At 41.6% G+C, this 21,222-nt stretch overlaps 1 protein-coding gene across 1 annotated transcript in view; it reads right to left on the bottom strand.

The window, feature by feature from the left end:
- Nucleotides 1-21,222, bottom strand: part of CEP192 (centrosomal protein 192) — a 96,819-nt gene that overhangs the window by 64,899 nt on the left and 10,698 nt on the right. Inside the window, exons 5-11 of the mRNA XM_024763700.1 lie at nucleotides 17,565-17,740; nucleotides 14,971-15,020; nucleotides 12,755-12,875; nucleotides 11,118-11,266; nucleotides 6,912-7,272; nucleotides 6,335-6,478; nucleotides 253-317 (exon numbers count right to left, since the gene is read on the bottom strand). Coding sequence (XP_024619468.1) covers nucleotides 253-317; nucleotides 6,335-6,478; nucleotides 6,912-7,272; nucleotides 11,118-11,266; nucleotides 12,755-12,875; nucleotides 14,971-15,020; nucleotides 17,565-17,740 — 1,066 coding nt within the window. The remainder of the gene's footprint in view (nucleotides 1-252; nucleotides 318-6,334; nucleotides 6,479-6,911; nucleotides 7,273-11,117; nucleotides 11,267-12,754; nucleotides 12,876-14,970; nucleotides 15,021-17,564; nucleotides 17,741-21,222) is intronic.

Below are 21,222 nucleotides of genomic sequence, written 5' to 3'. Positions count from 1 at the left end.
TAAAAAAAACTATATCTTTGAAGCCTATTAAGGCAATTTTAAGTGAACTAATAAACACTATTTCAGTATGCCAGCTTTTTCTCAATTAATAATTTAGAGTCTGAAGGAAAAGGCAGAATTGTCTAAACATGAGAAAAATCAAGATATAATTCTATACTCACTATATATCTTTTCAGAAAGAAATGAACATTTTGCCTACATTTAAATACAAGAAAAACTCTAAACTTTGGTTAATGTCAATAAAATACAAACCTGCATAAACTGATGCTCTTTATTAAATTCTTCTTCATCTTGTGCAATCAAATCCAATGCATCAGCTTAAAAAAAGAATAAGTTTTATAATTATATTGCACTGAAGCCTAATTAAATACTAGCATATAAATATAACATAGCTAGTTAGGAAAATGAAATATTAAAGAAATAAAACTGAAAGAAGTATGTGAAAGCTTCCATCACAGAACTGATGCATCTGTATTAAGCACAATAAGAGCACGTGGTTCTGAAACTTTTGGTAATAAACACCCTACTGTGATTGATTTCATCAGGAACTAACTTGTTCTAACTTACTAATGGGGCTTTATAATGTAAGCTTTTTATAAAAGATTCACATTAACTTCAGCCTTGCAGTTTTTCACACATGAGTTAAGGTACCTGCCCATGAATACCCATGGAATTTCATCTGGAACATCAGATGGACAAGCCACTCTGTAAATTTGTCATGAAGATGTCTGCTGGGATGCCAACTACCTGTTTGTCCCAACACCCAGGACTGTCCTAGTTTTTGTTTTTGTTTTTGTTTTTTGCGGTATGCGGGCCTCTCACTGTTGTGGCCTCTCCCGTTGCGGAGCACAGGCTCCAGACGCGCAGGCTCAGCGGCCATGGCTCACAGGCCCAGCCGCTCCGCGGCATGTGGGATCTTCCCGGACCAGGGCACGAACCCGTGTCCCCTGCATCAGCAGGCGGACTCTCAACCACTGCGCCACCAGGGAAGCCCCTGTCCTAGTTTTTGAAAGGAAAAATCCCACACCCCAGCAAACCCCACAGCCTAGGCAAACAGGAACAAGTGTTCACCCAGTGTCTGCCCTCAAAGTTCCAAATGAGCAACTCAGTTCACCTTAGGGAAACCAATGGGCACGCAGCCCTCCATCTCTAGGCCAAGGCCACAAGGCTGGGGTAAGTGAGCAGAGGGCCAGGTGTAACACAATGGGGAGAGAGGACAGAGGCAGGCTGAACAGCAAATGATCCTGCTCAAGGCATTAGAATTTAAAAGGATTTTAAACATGTTGGCTGAATCAGAAAAGTCTGCAGGTTAGACTCTGGACTTCCCATCTGCTGCCCATTCTGCCTCTGCCTGGTGTTTCCAGACAGTGGCTGGAAGGGGAGGAGTGAACAGCAACCCAGAAGGGACAGTCCACTCATGGCCCAAACAAGAGAGATGTCCCTACTCTCATCAGTCCATCAGGGGCTAACCCAATCCAAACTACCCTTCTGGAAGCCCTGAGGGCCCAACACTAACACCTTGAGAGACAAAATGAGAACAGACACAGGAGGCTGTTTCCAGCAGGGACAGGAGAGCACCCACCAGAAGTAGCTCAGGATTCTGACTTGTCAGGGCAGTGCTGGTTCCTTACTTTGCGATCCCACCACCTCCCACATAAACACGTTCTGAGCCTACAAGTCTATGAACGAGCATCGGAAGAGCCAGGAAGCTCCGGAAGTCACATGCAGAACAGTTATCTTCCACAGGAAATATTTTTCTATGAAGATTCTCTGTGGGGTCCATGACTCAAAGTGTTAAAAACCACTGCTCTGGGCTTCCCTGGTGGCGCAGTGGTTGGGAGTCCGCCTGCCGATGCAGGGGACATGGGTTCGCGCCCCGGTCTGGGAAAATCCCACATGCCGCGGAGCGGCTGGGCCCGTGAGCCATGGCCACTGAGCCTGCGCGTCCAGAACCTGTGCTCCGCAGCGGGAGAGGCCACAACAGTGGGAGGCCCACGCACCGCAAAAAAAAAAAACCACTGCTCTAAAGTGTGAAAAGTATCAACCAACCAAATCTAAAAGCCAGGAGAGGGTAGACAGGAAATCAGATCGTAAGAAGGTAACCCAGAAAAACTCAATTTACTTCAATGAGTTAAAATATTGTATTTTTAAAATCATTAAGTAAACAACTCCAAATGCTATTTTATTATACTCCTGAGTACTTTTTCTCTGGACTTTAAGACTCTTCAATTAAAGAAAAGTCTACAGTGACATTGTTACCACGTATGCTCATCAGAAATCACTCACAGATTATGAAAAAGCAGAACTTCATTTCTTACAAGAATTTCTGCCCAATTTTTTGCCAAATCTGCAACCACAGTCCTCTCCAGTGCCACCTGAACGCTTTTGTTGTTAAATTCTGAAGCAGCAATACCGTTCCCCATCCCTGCCCGACGTTTAAATCCTAGGCCACAAGCAGAAGTGGCAGCTCACATGGCTGAGCTGTCAGAGAGGGGGAGGCAGAAATGGGGAAGTGGGAATGGGGAAGTTTTAAGTTTTCATTTAAAACTACTTTGAGGACTTCCCTGGAGGTCCAGTGGTTAGGACTCCATGCTTCCACCGCAGGGGGCATGGGTTCGATCCCTGGTCAGGGAACTAAGAACCCACAAGCTGCACAGCACAGCCAAAAAATATTAAAATTATTCATTTATAAATAAATAAAACTGCCTTGTTATTATAAAATTATGCCCTTGGTCCAAGCTTCCTCTTCTGAGTATCTCCTCTTACATTTTCAACATTTCTTTTCCCTTCATATAAAGTCTCCCATTCCATTCACGCTCCACCAGCCCAATTCCCCTTGACTACTTCATCCTTTCTTTCCTCCCATCAAACTTTTCCATAGTTTTCAATAATCATTTTCTCCATTTCCTCACCACCAGTGCTAGTCATCCTTTCCTACTCAGCTTCTGTTCATTCCCTAACCACACAGATGGTTTCATGAAATTCCTCCACTATCTATTTTATCATATTTCTCCTTTAATAGTAACATGCCCACATAGTTCTAAATGCAGAAGGTATAGGTACATTCTGCTTCAATAAAGAGTTCTTGGGGCTTCCCTGGTGGCAAAGCGGTTGAGAGTCTGCCTACCGATGCAGGGGACGCGGGTTTGTGCCCCGGTCCGGGAAGATCCCACATGCCACGGAGTGGCTGGGCCTGTGAGCCATGGCTGCTGAGCCTGTGCGTCCAGAGCCTCTGCTCCGCAACGGGAGAGGCCACAAGAGTGAGAGGCCCGCGTACCGCAAAAAAAAACCCAGTTATTAGAAATTAACCAAAAGATGTAACGGAATACAATACTGCAAGTCTCCCTCATCACTGGCCCCACTTCCCACACCTCCAGAAGCAACCAACATATGTAGCACCCCGTGAAACCCCTCACTAGTTGAGAACCTACTGACCTTTGAGTTCTACAAGTAGCTAGGGAGCCCTATAATTAGTTTCTTTTTTTTAATCTTTCCACTGTATGTATTTAAAAATATGTATGTCTTTCCTTCTTCCATCTCTTTATGCAAATGTTGGAATAAGATTTTAAATAATTTATTTTGGTGATCTTTCCCTTACCAGTACCTAAAGAGCTCCGTTTCCTTTTATTACGGCCACAGGGTATCCCCTCGTATGGACGTACCTTATCTAATCAGTCCCTGTTTTGTACATCCACGTTGCTTCCAACCTTCTGTGATGATGAACAATGTGCACACACATCCTATACATCTGTGCAGGTGTAGCTGAAGAATAGTTCCCAGGGGAACTGACTTTTAATTTCCTTTTCTATAAGCTGTTTACACCCTTTGCCCAGTTCTACACTGAGTATTGGTCTTTTTCTTATTGTTTATTAGCACAATTTACATATTTGGGAAATGGGCCCTCACTCTGTAATATGAATTGCAAATTTTTTTCTCAGCTTCATCACTAACTTTTAAAAACTTTTTACCAAAGTATAATATACATTAAAAAGTGTATGTAAGTGTGCAACTCAATGAATTCTCACAATCTGAACACATCTGTGTCGCCAGATCAACACCCCAGATCAAGAAAGAAAACATGCCAGCACCCAAAAGGCCCCCTGAGCTTGCCTCCTGTCACGGCGTGCCAACCCAAGGGTAGCCACTATCCTTGCTTCTTACTCCACAGAGCTGGCTACATACACGGCATGTATTGCTAGTTAGCCTTATCTCATTCAACATGTTTGTGAAATTCATCACGCTGCCGCAAGTAGCTACACATCCTTCATTCCCATTGCTACACAGCATTCCAAAGTAGGTATAAACACAATCCATTCCAAGGTCAATGGGAATTTGGGAGTTTCTAGTTTGGGACTAATACACATAGTGCTGCTACAAACATTTTAGTGTATGTCTTTTGGTGAATATATACACCCTGAACACTGGGTATATACTTGGGTGTAGAATTATTGGGTCATAAACTATGAAGTTCATAAAGTTCACCTTCATAAGATACTGCCAAACAAGTTCCAAATGGTTTTATGAATTCACACTCTCACCAGCAACACATGAAAATTCCACAACTGATGACTTTTCAAGTGACAGGGTCCCTAACCAGTGTCCAGCCTGTGCCTACCGTCCTTTGTAAATCAAGATATCACTGACAACTATAACTTAACCTCCAATTTCTGACTCATATTTCAAACTACTGAATATCCCCACCTCAAACCACAATCATCCAAAATTCTACCATGTCTTCTGATTTTTCCCATCTCAGTTAATGGTACTGCCATTTTCTCAAAATAACTTAGACCCCAAACCCCCATCTTTACTTACCTCTCTTCTATCCGCTGAAATCCAGTCACCAAATCCTAGCGATTTTATCTCCACGTCCCTCATGAGCTATTTTCTTCTCATTCTCACTGTGACACCTCGATTTCTACAACACCCTAAGGAACCTACCATTTAACTGACCATCGAGGCCAGAGGGAGACTCACAAAGCAAGCTGGACAAGCATCTTCAGAGGCTCCCAAGTGCCCACCAGGCACGGCTCAGCACGGAGTCCAGCCCCACCCGATCCCTGGCCCAGTCTTACCACTCTGGCTTCATCTCACCATGTCGCATTACTCTCCCCTTCCCATGTCTTGCCGTAAATGCCAGCCACGCTGGGTTATTTACCATTCTCAAGACACGCCCATGCTTCCTCATCTCATCCTCTTTCTTTGGGTTTTCTATCCACTTGGGACTTCTCATGCCCAAAATATTTACCTGTTGAAACTCTACCTCAAAAGCCACTTCCTATATAAAATCCTCTGCTACCCACTCACGCAAAAGTTTTTCCTCCCCTCAACTCCAAACGATGCTGTTGTTCTGTATTCTCATCTTATCCCTCTTAGCTGATGGACAGTTTCCTAAGGGCTGGAAACATGCCTTATCGACTGATCTCTGTACTTCCACATCAATGGACATTAGGAACAGCTTAGTACAAGCAGCTGTTAGAGTAACTTCTTCCTCTGGCACCTTCTGAGCCTATTAAAAATACGACTGAGGGGGGCTTCCCTGGTGGTGCAGTGGTTGAGAGTCCGCCTGTCGATGCAAGGGACACAGGTTCGTGCTCCGGTCCGGGAAGATCCCACATGCCATGGAGCAGCTGGGCCCGTGAGCCACGGCCGCTGAGCCTGCGCGTCCGGAGCCTGTGCTCCGCAACGGGAGAGGCCACAACAGTGAGAGGCCCACGTACCGCAAAAAAAAAAAAAAAAAAGTACGACTGGGCTTGACAGGCTCCTCGTTGTCTTTCCTCATTCCAGGTTTAGAGGCGCTCAGGCCCTAGAAGCCTCAGTGGCACAGCAAATGTCCACAGGCCAAGGCTCACAATGCTGTGCCTTCTGCAGCGTTTTCCTTTCACGGTCAGAGATTCTGCTAATTAACAAATCTAACTGAGATTCCTAATGCTCTCATCCTCTGAGATTTCATTTATCTTTCTCGACACTTTTCTTCCATTTCTTCATTACTGAGCTTTTACTCTAAAATGGATTGGCTTTTGTAACTGCTCATTTATCAGAATAGTTCTTTTGTTCAAGACAATTTATAAAGTGAGAAAGTAAAGCCTAAGGTGCTACTAACTGCAACACACATGCTCTAAAGTGACTCACTGTCCTTACTTAGGGAAAGGCTCGGCTCAGTCCACAGTGATTAGCAATGACTGACTCAAGCCTCTGTTCCTAGAGAAACAAGTGAAGTGCTAAGTACATATCCAGAAGGGATTTGATGTGGCCGACCAAGATGTACATGGTAATCTCAGAACACCATCAGAAAATGAAAATGGTTCAGAGCAGAGGCTATCAATACACTTACAGCCAGATCTGAAGTCTTCATTCATCTCATCACTTAGAGACACATTTACATCTTGTTCTTTATCAAAAGCTGTGTAATAGGCAAGATCAGTGACCCATCTGCCCTCCTCATTCTGATAGACCACACTCTGTGATAGATCCGTTTCTAGAAAATAAAATTCCAGAGACATCCAATGACACATGCAACAAATAAAATGATACAATATTCTTAAATAATTTTATTTAGTTGACTTATCTTAGTTATCAACAGTACTGAAATCTGCCCAAAACTAGTTAAAGGAAAATCCATTTCCCCAAAAGAAAAATATCTCCCTGATGGTGAAAAATCCAGCCTTAATCACAGTAAAAGTCCATCACGGAGGAGAGGGAGGAAGGAAAAGATGACTAATAGTTAGAAAGGCACATTTCCACCAGATCTGTGAATAAAGACACCATTTTTTAATCCACAGAACACTTAAATATTTTAATATGAAAGATTAGGGAAGTTTCACTTGGAAATATATCCTATTCAAAATGTGTATAAGCATTTTTACATATTTCTTACTTTTATTTTGGAAAAAAAAAAAAGGCCCACTTACGGTCCTTGCTCTTTCCAACGGATTCATAACATTCACACGTTTGCCTTTCACTAGTGGGTGACCACAGAGCATCAGCGGAATTAAATGCATTGTCACTAACAGACTTCAAAGATGCTACATCCACATTTTTTTGAATGGACACTTGAGGCATCTCAGTGTCTAAAAATCTATCCACAGGCAAAACTGTTTCTGAGTCTGACGCCAAATGCTTATTTTGATGAGGAGATCCTGCATCCAGCTTTAAAGGGTCTATCAAGCCAAAATCACCTTTACTGGCATTTGTGTCGTGAAAGCAAACAGGGTTAAGTTTCGCATTAGCAGCCCTGAGAGTCTTCGCCAGAACTTCTTCTCTTCCGCTTTCCTTTAAAAATTAAATAACAGACCAGAAATAAGTTTTGTTTTTCATAACTCCTTCCAAAACAACCAAAAAAGTTATACAGTTGACATAATATATTTATTCTAGAAAGGAACAGACTACACAATATTCTTCCAGACTATATGTGGACCAATCGTAAGGAACTTACCAAAACCAAAATTCAAAATGTGGTCATGGCAAACACACACCAACAGATTCAGATACCAAAAGTGGGGCCAATATGCTCACTACGGCACAGGATGTTAGAAATGCCAGTTTAACTTTTGTAATTATCACTGAAAGTCTCTAAAAGGATGGGAAGCCCATCAGTGTGACCGGACTCATAAAATTAATATTATTAACAGACTCTGAAAACACAAATATTAATAACTTTAAGTTATTTTTATTTTATTTATTCATTCATTCATTTTTGGCTGCGCAGGCTCTTCGTTGTGGCACATAGGTTTCTCTAGTTGCAGCATGCGGGCTTAGCTGTGGTATGTGGGATCTTAGTTCCCTGACTGGGGATCGCACCCGGGCCCCCTGCATTGGGACCATGAAGTCGTAACCACTGGACCACCAGGTAAGTCCCTTAATAACTTTTAATAGGAGTAAAACAGCAAATACTACAAACGACCCTGAGGAATTCAAGAACAACTGCCTCAAACCAGGCAGATTAAGCCAGTGCCTCAAAACCACGCTCTCCAACATACCTTCCCAAAGGGCACTGCTCACTCTTTCCTAAAATAACAACTGCTGAAAGGGACTTGCATGCCCACAACCCTCTTCTCAGACACTCAGCCACCACTATCTCAAGTGCCAGTGAAGCCTTAAAACAGCAGTCTTTTCTGCTATAAGATGTATAACAACAAAAACAGCCTCATAGGCAAGGTTTTTCAAAGTTAGGATACTAAAAGGAGGTAGTTCTATATAAAAGACAAGACACAGACTTTGAAATAAGATCATACATTTAAATTCCATTGCCACCATTTATTAACCGGGTGATTTTGCAACAACGTTATACAAAAAATAAACAATCTCTACCTTATCTCAAAATAAACTCCAGATGACTTAAAGATTTACATGTAAAAGTACTAGGAAGAAATACAGATGGATAGTTTTATATTCTTCAGTGAATAATATCTTCGTAGTATAAAACTTCTGTGAGTTAAATTGAATCTCCCAAAAAAGATGTGTCCAAGTCTTACCCCCAGGTGATACCTGCAAATTATGACCTTATTCAGAAACAGGGTCTTTGCAGATGCAATTAAGTTAAAGATCTTGAGATCATCTTGGATTTGGGGCAGGCCTTAAACCCCATGAGGAAGACCTCAGAGGGACACAGAGAGAGAGAGGGACAGGCCACATGAAAATAGAGGCGGATACTGGAGTGACGCTGCCCTGAACTAAGGAACACCAGAGCCCCAGAGGCTGCAAGAGGCAGGAAGGAGCCTCTGGTGGGAGCTTAGCCCTTTCAACACCTTGTTTTCAGACTCTGGCCTCAAGAACTGTAAGAAAATTAATTTCTGTTGTTTTAAGCTAGCAAAATTCTGGTAATTTGTTCTGGCAGGCCTAGGAAACTAACAAAAACACTAAAGCCTGAAATACATGAGGACCAGGAAAGGGAGACCCTTTGAGGACGCAGGGAGAAGCTGCCGTCTCCAGGCCGAGGAGAGAAGCCTCAGGAGAAACCAGCCCTGCCCACACCTAGATCCGGACTCCCAGCCTCCAGAGGAGATGTATGTCTCCTGTCCGAGCCAAAAAACAAAATAAAAAAATAAAGTGCATAAAGATCAAAATATCTCCTTAACACAGAAAGCTTATAAAAACAAGAGTTAAAATATGAATATCCCAATAGAAAAAAAGACAAAGGAGACAAAGAACTGACATTTAAATTAGACAACTATTTTCACATAGGATACTAACAAAGACTAAAAAGAACCAGAACATAGGAAACCAGCTCTCTCCTCTGCAAAGCGCCTGAAAACACTGAATAAAGAATGCAGTCAGACAATCCATGTGCTCTGCAGGACAACAGGGCGAAGCTACCACCTGTGGGACTGTGACTGACCATGGCCATGCGACAACCCTCCCAGGTGGAGGCAGAGGAAACCTGAAGTGAAGCCACTGGCTGGTGACCAATTCCAGGTAAGGGTTTCCTACGGAGCAGAGCAGCTCCCTCGCTGCTATTGAAAGTCACAAGGGTTTGTCCAAAAAAAAGCGGAGAGGGGTGAGTCGGGGGAATACAGCTGCTCTGATAGTTTTGAAACCTCAACACAAAATAGATCTCTGTTGGGACTTCCCTGGTGGTCCAGTGGCTAGAACTCCGTGCTCCCGATGCAGGGGGCCCAGGTTCGATCCCTGGTCAGAGAACTACATTCCACATGCTGCAACTAAGAGTTCGCATGCTGCAACTAAAGATCCCAAGTGCCACAACTAGAGATCCCACATGCTGCAAGGAAGATCCCACACGCAGCAACAACAAAGACCCGGCACATCCAAATAAATAAATTAAAAAAAATAAAAATAGGTCTCTGTCTACACTTGGACAGTGTAACTCAGCAACACTTGAGAGTTAGGAAATGTGAGGAGAAGGGGAAAAATAAAAGCAATCCAAAGGTCTCTTAGGAGGTGGGGTTTCAGGAGGAAGCAATGAAAGTACCTGAAATCCCACAGACTACTTCCTGATAACAAAGGGGGTCAAGGAGGCATCTGGCCAACACCATATTCATCAAGATGGTCAAACAGCATCACCAACAGGAGACAAGTGGGCTGCAGGCCTCCCAATGGGACACAGAGTATACAACAATGCTTATGTTTAGAGTCAATCTGTTCAAGGGGAAAATGTTCAATCTAATCAGGAGGAGGAAAGCAGTCAGCTATATCTACCATATGGGTCATTTTACAAAACAACAGGCCTAGATTTTACAAAAAGTTTAATGACATGAAAGAATTCCAAGTCATGGCAACCAAATACAAGTGTAATCCCTGATTAAAGCCTGGATCAAAAACAACAAAAGTAAAGGACATTTGGAGACAAGTAGATAAATTTGAATATGAACTGTATATTAATTTAAGTCACAATATCAAAGTTAGATAAGAGAATTGTGATTATGTAGGAAAAAGTCCTTATTCACAGGAGGTAAATGCTGATGTATTAGGGTGAAATGTCATAATATCTGCAACTTACTTTTTTTAAAAAATAAATTTATTTTATTTATTTAGTTTTGGCTGTGTTGGGTCCTTGTTGCTGTGCGTGGACTTTCCCCAGCCGTGGCAAGCGGGGGCCACTTCCCGCCGCGGCGCACAGGCTTCTCACCGCGGTGCCCTCTCCCGTTGTGGAGCACATGCTCCAGGCGCGCAGGCTTCAGCCATTGTGGCACACAGGCTCTAGGGCACAGGCTCAGCAGCTGTGGCACACAGGCCCAGTTGCTCCGCGGCATGTGGGATCTTCCCGGACCAGGGCTCGAACCCATGTACCCTGCATTGGCAGGAGGACTCCCAACCACTGTGCCACTAGGGAAGCCCTGCAACTTACTTTTAAATGACTCAGTAAAAAAGTACTTATGGAGGGACAAAGAAAACACAAAGATGGCAAAAAAATGTTCACAACTGGCTGATCTGGACAAGGGTATACAGATGTTCAGTGCACCATTCTTTTAATTTTTCTATAGGTGAGGGAAAGGTAAGCAGTAGCAGGAAAGGACAGGAAAGGTATTTCTCATCAGTTTGTATCTGGGGAAAACAGAATCCAAAGAAAACCAAAAGCTTAAGTTTTATTAATATCCACTGAATCCAATAATGATTTTCTAATGTCAAATTTCTGAAAAACCATAAAGTTTGGAATATACCTGACTAGGATCACTTGCAGGTAACTTAAAATAATTTTCTGGAGATTCCTGTCCTTCTAGGCCTTCATACATCATTCCTGGAATTGCCAGTTGCTCAAAATAAGCCTCCAAATGATCATCATAAAACTCTTCATCATCGATATCATCATCTAATTGGTAAAATGGAGGATAAAATAGGACAGGCTTTAAAGTAGTGACTGAACTGTAAATAATATATAATCAAAAAGGTTGATAAAACACATGGGTCAATAGTCTACATGATTTTGCCTTAACATTTGACATGAAAAAAACCATTGTAATTTCAGTCTATAAGTCATCATAAGCATTCTAATATAAACTAATATTTAACCCTCATTGAGAAGACAGCACAGAAGCAAGTCCTGGCATACATCAAAAGTTAGAATATAGTAAGTGTGGCAATGGAAAAGGGCAGATTATTCAGAAAGTACTGTGACAAGTGAGTAACTGTCAAAAAAGAAAAGATAAGCCTGCCATAGAAGCAAAACCAAATTCCAGGTGAATTAATGATTAATTGTAAAATGAAACCTCAAACAGTATCTGATCTTGAAAATGAAGAAACAAAAAAAAGATATAACAAAGCTGAATACTCAGATATGATAAAAATTTTTTCCACCTCCACTAAAACCAAAAAGTTGCAAATAGACAAATAAAACAATAATGGCAGTGCTTTTCATTGTTCTAACACCCAGCCGGGCAAGGGAGGACAAAACTAGAACACTCAATCACTTATAATGGTACTGTAAGCCTTTTCAAGAGGATAATTTTCCAATCATCTCTGAGAATCTAGCCTACTAAAACAAGGATCTGCATAAATTCAGGTCAACAATTCCTCATCAACAATTCCATAATCTAAAAATACCTAAAAGCTAGCAGCAAAACCTGCCCTGATTTTATAGCTTCTATCTATCCCACTTGGCTCACCAGCCTGGCCTTCAAAGCCATGGATAATTTAGTCTCTGCCTATTTTCTGGGTTTATTCCCCAATTCATAGTCCTACAGGTGCTATAAACCTGCCACACAAAAGCACTGGCTATTCTCCAAACATGGTCTATATGCCCCCACCTTAGTGTCTTTGCTGAAGCTGTTCCTGCTTTCTGAATGTACTTCTCTTCTGGTATCTACATTAGGGCCTATCACGGGCCTCCTTTTCAAGGAGGAAGAACTGCATCCTCCTTCAATAAAGCCTCACAGATACCTTCCTCAGTCAGAATTAACTTGTCACCCTCCTATGACTCCCACACAACTTGTACCGTTGAGATACACTTCTCACAATCGGAGGTCAACTATGCATCTCTCTTGCCATGTGCAGTCCTTTCAGAGAGCAGGGGCTAAATAGTTCATTGTCCCCTAATTTCTTAACACAGTGCTTTATACTTTATACCTTAATGATACTCAACTGAGGGATAAGCATAATCCTATCAGGATTGCTATAGAGAAATAAGTCTAAAATCCCATCACTTAACACAAGTGGCCACTTGAGTGCTCGTAAGTAAGAGGTAAAGGAGAAGGCAGAGAAACAAAAAGGTGCAATAATAACTACAGCAACAAAGCAGCAGAGATACGTGGAGTGGCAAGGTCAGGACAAGGAAAACACCAGTTGAGCTTTGTGATGCTACCAGAAGAATCTTCCAAGCTGGCAAGTGACATCAGTTTCTCATTTTCTAGGAAACTAGTATGGCTTAAGTCATTGTTTGGATTCCTCTCTTCAAAATGTTTTCCAGCATCAGGAACAACAACCTATAAGAAATAAAACTGCAATGAGAGCAGCACACTCACTACTGTGAAGACCACAGCACAGGCTGCAGAAAGGCCCATCAATGTGCTCAAGGTCTGTGGTTCACAGTTCAGGCAATGAAGGGCTAGCTGTTTTACACGTATTAATAACTTTCTTTCTGCCCCCATGCCACCCCCCTCCCCTGACCCACCCAATGAGACATCCTTAAAGTTCAAGGTTTCACACTGTTTGCACACGCTCAAAGGACCTGGTAATATAGTTCGTGTACTAACACACAAATGAACTGGGGCAGCTCAAGGCCTGGACAGGAGGTGCAGGTAACAGCAAAGCTGGACTCTGCAGCCCACCCTGGACAGTGGATGTCCCTGCTCCAACTAGGGGCCACAAGACACATGGCAGTTTGCTAGGACACTTCAAGGCCCAGAATAAAATGTGAAGTTCCTCAAGTGTCAATCTTATTTCACCATCATATTAAATATATATCAAATAATACCATCTCAACAATTAGACTGCAAAATGCGCGCTAACATTTTGGGAAAAAACACGGGCTCTCAACCCATTTACACACTTGTAGAGCACAGTGCTGAGTTATGCACTCAGTTTGGACAATCGCTGCCATGGCTGCCAGGACAGCTCACGCTAAACCCAAGGCCAATGCAGTGGTGGCCCCACTGGTCTAGGTTATCTAGTGTATTTATTTTCCCCCTGCTCTTACTTCTTCACCTTTTGTATCAAGTATCTCATGTGTCTATACTTGTCTTCCTGCTTTCTAGTTTTATGGTCCTTCTCTTTGTTATCAATGGTTTCTAATACTTTTAGGAAGTTAATTCTTCAACCATCCTAGGGAAATAAAATTACCTATCACAGGAAAAGTTATGATCTCTCTCTTAGAAACCATTTTTCTCAGTGTTCAAGAAATCAAGCCTTCTGACTGAATTTCAAGTTGACTACACCTGAAGTTCCTCTAAAAAGCATCACTCACATATGTAAGTTACTAGTGGTTACATAGAGGGAGCAAGTGTACAGAGCAGGGGTCAACAAACGTTCTCTGCAAAGGGCCAGACAATAAACATTTCAGGGTCTGCTAGCCATGCAGTCTCTGTCACAACTTCTCAACTCAGCTGTTGTGGCACAAAAGCAGCCATAAACAAACAAATGGACACGGCTACTTTCCGATAAAACTTCACAAAAACAGGCAGCAGGTTGGATGTGGGCAATGAGCTAGAGTGTGCCAACCCCTGGCACACGGAAACAACTCTTACTTTGGACCTCTTTTAATCATTTTACAAAATAATGTTAAAAATTCTTACAAAAGTAAAATAAAATAAAAATTGCATTTCCTTTTTTTAAGTTTTAAAAGTATCAATACTTGGTTCATACTTTATAAACAACTCTCATAAATATGAGATGGTTTATGTTGAACACAAACTGCTTATCTGCTCAGTGCCTGTCCTCTGAGGAGCCCTTCTCTTTTCACTTCATGTAGTCCGGGGGGTGGGGTGTGGGTGGTTTCAGTCACATCCCTCTATCTATGCACATATATGCACTGATGCACACGCACACACATGCACACACACACAGAAGTGGACGTAGGGTCCAGCCTCATAAATCAGAGTTTTATCCCAACCCATCCGTTGGCACAGTGATTTACAGAAGGGAGGATGGACCCAAGTGAGCTCATTAGAATTGTGCTTTTTTTTTTTTTCATGTTCTTGTTTTTTTGATCACAACACTTGGGTTGCCTACAAATGAATTCAGCTTCCCTATCATTCAACAGATTATCAAGTGCCAGCTATGTGCTGGACACTCAGGAGGCAACATACGAAACAAAGAGAAACCCTCACTCCACAGAACCAACATTCTAGAGGAGTCGGCGTGGGGTGAAGCAGAGCAGAGGTGCAGACAGCCCTGGAGACACAGGAAGCCCCAGACCAGCCCTACTGTCAGCTTCCCGGTTACTCATAGCAGTAAGGTGGATTTCTGCTATTTACAAGTAGAAGACTTCTAGGTAATATTAATACTAGTTAGCATTCGTATTTGTGAAGTAGGTACTTTCACTCTCCTAATACTAGAAATTGATAACATATAAAAGATTACCTTGTTCTCCTTATTCATCCAGGATCGTGCACAAAAATCAATAGGCGAGTCTGTTAAAGTAAACAAAAACAAAAACTAAGACCAAATTATTAATATTTTAGCAACTAAATACCCAATAACACTCAAAAATAGCAAATTAATGAACTATACATTTTTTCCCTTTAAATAGAATAGAGCACTTTTAAATGATGGTATAGGAGCCCATCAGTGGTCAGTTAAATTAAAAACCTGTTAGGGTGGGGAAGCTTAAAAAAGTATACATATGCCAAAAACACCTGAATAGGAATCTGACAAGGCTTTAAAGCTAACTTCTGCTTTACAGAGGATGTGAGGAAGAGAGAAGAAAAATGACACCATGAGTGATCAAACAGACAATGCCAAACAGCAGGACAGCTCCAGAAAGATAGACCTAAGAGACACCACGACAGACGGAGCAAAATACAATGGAACCTTCCTTGGACCCCAATCCAAGCAAACCAACCAAGACAATTAGTAAACTGAATATGGGCCAGAGTACTATATGATAATAACAGAATTGTTGGTTAACAGTATTAACATCACTATGGTTATATAGGAAAATGCCCGTATTTTTAGAGATGCAAGCTAAAATATGTAGGAATAAAATGATGTCTGGAATTTTTTAATATCAGGAAAAAAGGTAATAGAAAAACAGAAGAGATTAAGCAAGTGTGACAAATCTTATACTAACTGAAACTGTGAGAGAGGTATATGGGGAAGTTTTTTTTTTAACTGATATAAAACTTACATACCATAAAATCACCCTTTTAAAGTATACAATTCAGTGGTTTTTAGCATATTTACAAAGCTGTTCAACCATTATCACTAATTCCACAATATTTTCATCATACCAGAAAGAAATCCTGTACCCATAAACGGTTACTCCCCATTCTCCCTGCCCCCCAGGCCCTAGCACCACTAATCTACTTTGTCTCAGTGGACTTGCCTGTTCTGTACCTACAGATTCACCTTCGGATAAATGGATAAATGGATTCACCTTCAGATAAATGTGGCCTTCTGAGTCTGTCTTCTTTCACTGAGCATGCTTTCAAGGGTCATCCTATTACAACAGGTATCAATACTTCACTCCTTTTCATGGCTAAACAACACTCCACTGTATGGACATACTGCATTTTATTTATCCATACGTCAGCTGATGGCGATCTGAGTTGTCTCCACTTTCTGGCTACTCTGACTAATGCTGTTATGAACATTCATGCACACAAGTTTTAGTGTTGACACACATTTTCATTTCTCTTAGGTGTATGCCTAGGACTGGACTTGCTGAGTCATAGGGTAATGCTACGTTTAATGTTTTGAGGAACTGTCAAACTATCTTCCACAGCAGCAGCACCATTTTACATCCCGACGAGCAATGGGTGAGCGTCACAGTTTCCAACCAATACTTGCTATTTCCCATCTCCTTGATTCTAGTAATTCCAGCGGGTGTGAATTGATCTCTCCTGGTTTTGAATTTCCCTGATTATTACAGCTGTTGAGCATCTTCTCATGTGTCTATTGGCCATCTGTACAACTTCTTTATAGAAATGTCTACTGAACAGCCTCTGCCATTTACAGTACTGGGTTGTCTTTTTATTGAGCTATAACACTTCTGTACATATTCTGGTTGCTGGTCCCTGATCATATACATATGATACATATGATTTGCAAACATATTCTCCCATCTTTGGGTTGTCTTTTCACTGTCTCAAAAGTGTCTTTTGAAGCACAGAAGTTTTCAATTTTGAATAAGCCCAATTTGTCTTACTTTCTTTCATTTCTTGTGTGAGGAGTTAATCTAGTCTACTTTCATACATATACATTTTTCATCAAGAGAAATACAAACATCCCATAAAAATTTTAACTTAGGAACAAAAATGACTGCTGACAAGAATACAAAGTAATTGGTAGGGGAAATATGACAGGTGTATTAGAAACAGCCTCCTTGTCTTGAACATGAAGTGTGCTGTGACCATCAGAAGCATGGTTTCCACAGGAAAGGAGATTTCAGCTTAATCAGTATGGATAATTAAGAGATTGATTAAGAGATCCTTTCCTATAAAAGTATTATAAACATGGTATTAATAGGTAAGTGCCAAACCAAAGCATTTTCAGTTTATAGTATCATAGTTTAAGATAAACACTGGTCCAAAGACAAAAAAATAAGAAAGGAGATTAAAACTGTATGATATCACTTATATGTGGAATCTAAAAAATACAACAAACTAATGAATATAACAAAAAAGAAACAGACTCACAGACAAAGAGAAAAAAACTAGTGGTTACCGCTGGGGAGAGAGGAAGGGGAGGGGCATTACAGGAGTAGGGGATTAAGAGGAACAAACTATTAGGTATAAAATAAGCTACAAAAATATATTGTACAACATGGGGAATATAGCCAATATTTATAATATGTTATAATAAATGGAGTATAACCTTTAAAACTTGTGAATCACCATACTACACACCCGTAACTTCTGTAATTTTGTACATCAACTATACTTCAATTATAAAAAGTTTTTTAAAAAGGAAATTAAAATATATACAATAAGGAATGATTTTTAATAGTTCAGTACCTCGCTCCTGCTCCAGTGGTGAAATCCCATCAGAAGGATCTTGGCTCTGAAAGGGTTTTGCAGCTCTAACATGCTCTTCTTCCGTTCTTCCTCTATCACTTTGAAAAGCTGACTCCTTGAGGATGGCACCTGACAAATGTCGACCTTCTGTCTGATTCTTTTTCTTAGAGATAGAACTTTTAAATTAGGAAACAGAATAATAATGAAATATTAGTTATCTTAGGTGTATCTATAAAATATCCTTTAATCAGTTATTTCTTAAAAAGAAAAAATGGATACAGTGAAAAGAAACATTTCTGGGACCAGCCAGGCGTCCTGCGAACAATACCATCATTTTGGGTCCAGTAATGTACATCTACCGAAGTCAAATATATTGCTACTCTGCCTCTCAAGTGATAAGAGGCAGAGTTTTCTTCTTTCCCAAGTAAGTAGCTGTGAATCTACCACATCTAGAGAAAACCTCAGCTTTTCAAAAAACAAGACAGACTTAAAGGATACTACTGTATATTTGCCAAATAGCTACTGCTCAGAACTACAAACGCTTTGAAGCTGTACTTTAGCCCCTGCCACTGTTCTATCATCATCTTCCATTTGCCTCTGTTGTTTCTATGGATGGAAAGGTTCTTCCTTAAAGGCAACTTTCCACCCAACCTACTGCAAAAGCTCTTGGGTCTGTCCCCGCTCACCACAGCCATTTCACCAGCAGATGGAACTTCAGGAAAAAGCTACTAAATGCAACAAATTCATCATGTGACAAACCCAGGGCCAGACTTCAATCTGGCCAGGATGAATTAAATGAAAATGGCTCTTACACAGACTCCAAGTCCTAACTCTCTGCCCCTGAGGCAAACTCTAACTTTCCTCCCAGTTTCTCCACCTCTTTTTTTTTTTTTTTTTTTTTCCCACCTCTTTATTGCGGCTGTAATACACAGAGAGCCAATCACTTAATCCAAAGGTGCATATGCAGGCAGGTATAGGAAAGCTTCACCCCAATCAAACAGAAGTAAGTAAAACAGAGGGCAGAGGGGACTTCCCTGGTGGCGCAGTGGTTAAGAATCTGCCTGCCAATGCAGGGGACACAGGTTCAAGCCCAGGCCCGGGAAGATGCCACATGCCGCACAATAACTAAGCCCGTGTGCCACAACTACTGAGCCTGTGCTCTAGAGTGCGTGAGCCACAACTACTGAATCCGTGTGCCACAACTACTGAGCCTGTGCTACAGCACCTGCGAGCCACAACTACTGAGCCCGCGTGCCTACAGCCCATGCTCCGCAATAAGAAAAGCCACTGCAATGAGAAGCCCGCACACCGCAATGAAGAGTAGCCTCTGCTCGCCGCAACTAGACGAAGCCCATGCAAAGCAACTGAAGACCCAACGCATCCAAAAATAAAATAAATAAATTAATTTTTTTAAAAAGACAAAAGCCAGGGGCGGGTAGAAAGGCTATAAATGGATACAAAGTCACGTGGTAGAGGAAACAGAAAAAGAGGTGTGGTGGGGTGGTACACAGCAAAGGAAACCACAGGATGAAAAGGCAGCCTACTGAATGGGAGAAGATATCTGTCAGTCATATACCTAATAAGGGACTAACTCCAAAATATACAAAGAACTCATACAACTCAATAGCAAAAACACAAACAACCTGATTAAAAATGGGCTAAAGACCTGAATAGACATTTTTCCAAAGACATAGAGCTGGCCAACAGGTACATGAAAAGATGCTCAACACTGCTAATCACCAGGGAAATGCAAATCAAAACCACAATGAGGGACTTCCCTGGTGGCACAATGGTTAAGAATCTGCCTGCCAATGCAGGGCACACGAGTTCGAGCCCTGGTCTGGGAAGATCCCACATGCTGCAGAGCAACTAAGCCTGTGAGCCACAACTACTGAGCCTGCACTCTAGAGCCCGTGCTCTGCAACAAGAGAAGTCACCAAAATAAGAAGCCCGCGCGCCACAACGAAGAGTAGCCCCCGCTCGCCGCAACTAGAGAAAAAGCCCGTGCACAGCAAAGAAGACCCAATGCAGCCAATAAATAAATAATTAAAAATAAATAAATAAATAAAACCACAATGATCACCTCACACCTGTCAGAACGGCTATCATCAAAAAGACAACAAACAGCAAGTGTTGATGAGGATGTGGAGAAAAGGTAACCCTCCTACACTGTTGTGGGAATGTAAATTGGTGCAGCCGCTATAGAAAACAGCAAGAGGTTCCTCAAAAAATTAAAAATAGAACTACTATATGATACAGCAATTCCACTCCTGGGTATTTATCCAAAAATGAAAACACTAACTGGAAAAGATACATGCACCTCTATGTTCACTGGAGCACTATTTACAACTGTCAAGATATGGAAGCAACCTAAGTGCCCATCAACAGATGAACAAAGAAAATGTAGTGTGTGTGTGTGTGTGTACACACACACACAATGGAATAGCACTTGGCCATAAAAAAAATGAAATCTTGTCATTCACAACAGATGAATCAGAGGGTATTAAGCTTAGTGAAGTAAGTCAGACAGAGAAAGATAGATACTGTACGATCTTGTTTATAAATGGAATCTAAAAACACACAAACAAAAAAACCAAGCTCATAGATACAGAGAGCAAACTGGTGGTTCCCAGAGGCAGGGGTGGGGAGAGAAATGGGTAAAGGGGGAAAAAAGGTATAAACTTCCAGTTATAAAATAAGTCCTGAGGGATGTAATGTACAACATGGTGACTGTAGTTAATACTGTATTGTACATTTGAAAGTTGCTAAGAGAGTAGATCTTAAAAGCTCTCCTCACAAGAAAAAAAATTTTTTTTAACTCCGTAAGGTGACATGTTAACGAGACATATGGTGGTGACATTTCCCAAATGTATACCAACATTAAATTAAGCTGTACACCTAAAACTAATATAATGTTACATGTCAATTATATCGCAAATAAATAAAATGAGAATATGAGGAAACAAAAAGACAATAAAGGTCTCTATGTAACATATTTTTAAGAAAAGGGGTGGTGGTGGGGGAAGCAAGATGGTAAAATGAAATAAACAAGTCAGGACATTTAGTTAATTTTCATATCTTAAACCTCCCCCTGCCACTCCCCACCCCCCGAAAGACATGTAGTGTGACCATTAAAACTTTAGGACAACAGAGACAGTTGAGGGCACTCTAAATTAACCACCACCATCACTCCCCCTCAAAACTCGACTTCCTCAAACCTACAGCTATCATTGTTTTTACTGGCCCATCAACATTTTTCAAATTAAATCTTAAGCAAAAGTCTTTCACGCAACCATCCCACACAGCCCTCCACTTCTGCTCCCCAACCCACCCACGTACATCAGCAGTGCCAACACGACCCTGTGCACCCAGGAAGAAGGCTCTTCTCCAGATTAAGGCCTAAGAAACGCCTGTGCAGAGTGGAGTGGCCAAGAACACCACACTGAACACCTGGCATTTACCAAAGACCCCAGCCTGCTCACCAGGCTGTGTGCTCCCCACCTCCGATCTCTGTTCCTCCACTCCTCTCCTCTCCTCTCCCCTCCTCTCCTCCACCTACCGGCCCCTTGAGAACCCGCCTTCCCGAGTGGTCATCATGCTTACAGTCTTGCTTCCCAGCAGTCTATTCTTCACTGGTAGCCAGAGGGGGCTAATCATA

The sequence above is a fragment of the Neophocaena asiaeorientalis genome, unplaced genomic scaffold (genome assembly GCF_003031525.2).
Source record: "Neophocaena asiaeorientalis asiaeorientalis breed wild unplaced genomic scaffold, Neophocaena_asiaeorientalis_V1.1 scaffold110, whole genome shotgun sequence".
Lineage (NCBI taxonomy): Eukaryota > Metazoa > Chordata > Mammalia > Artiodactyla > Phocoenidae > Neophocaena > Neophocaena asiaeorientalis.
The sequence above is the reverse complement of the archived record's forward strand: the minus strand, read 5'-3'. Positions and strand labels throughout refer to the sequence as shown.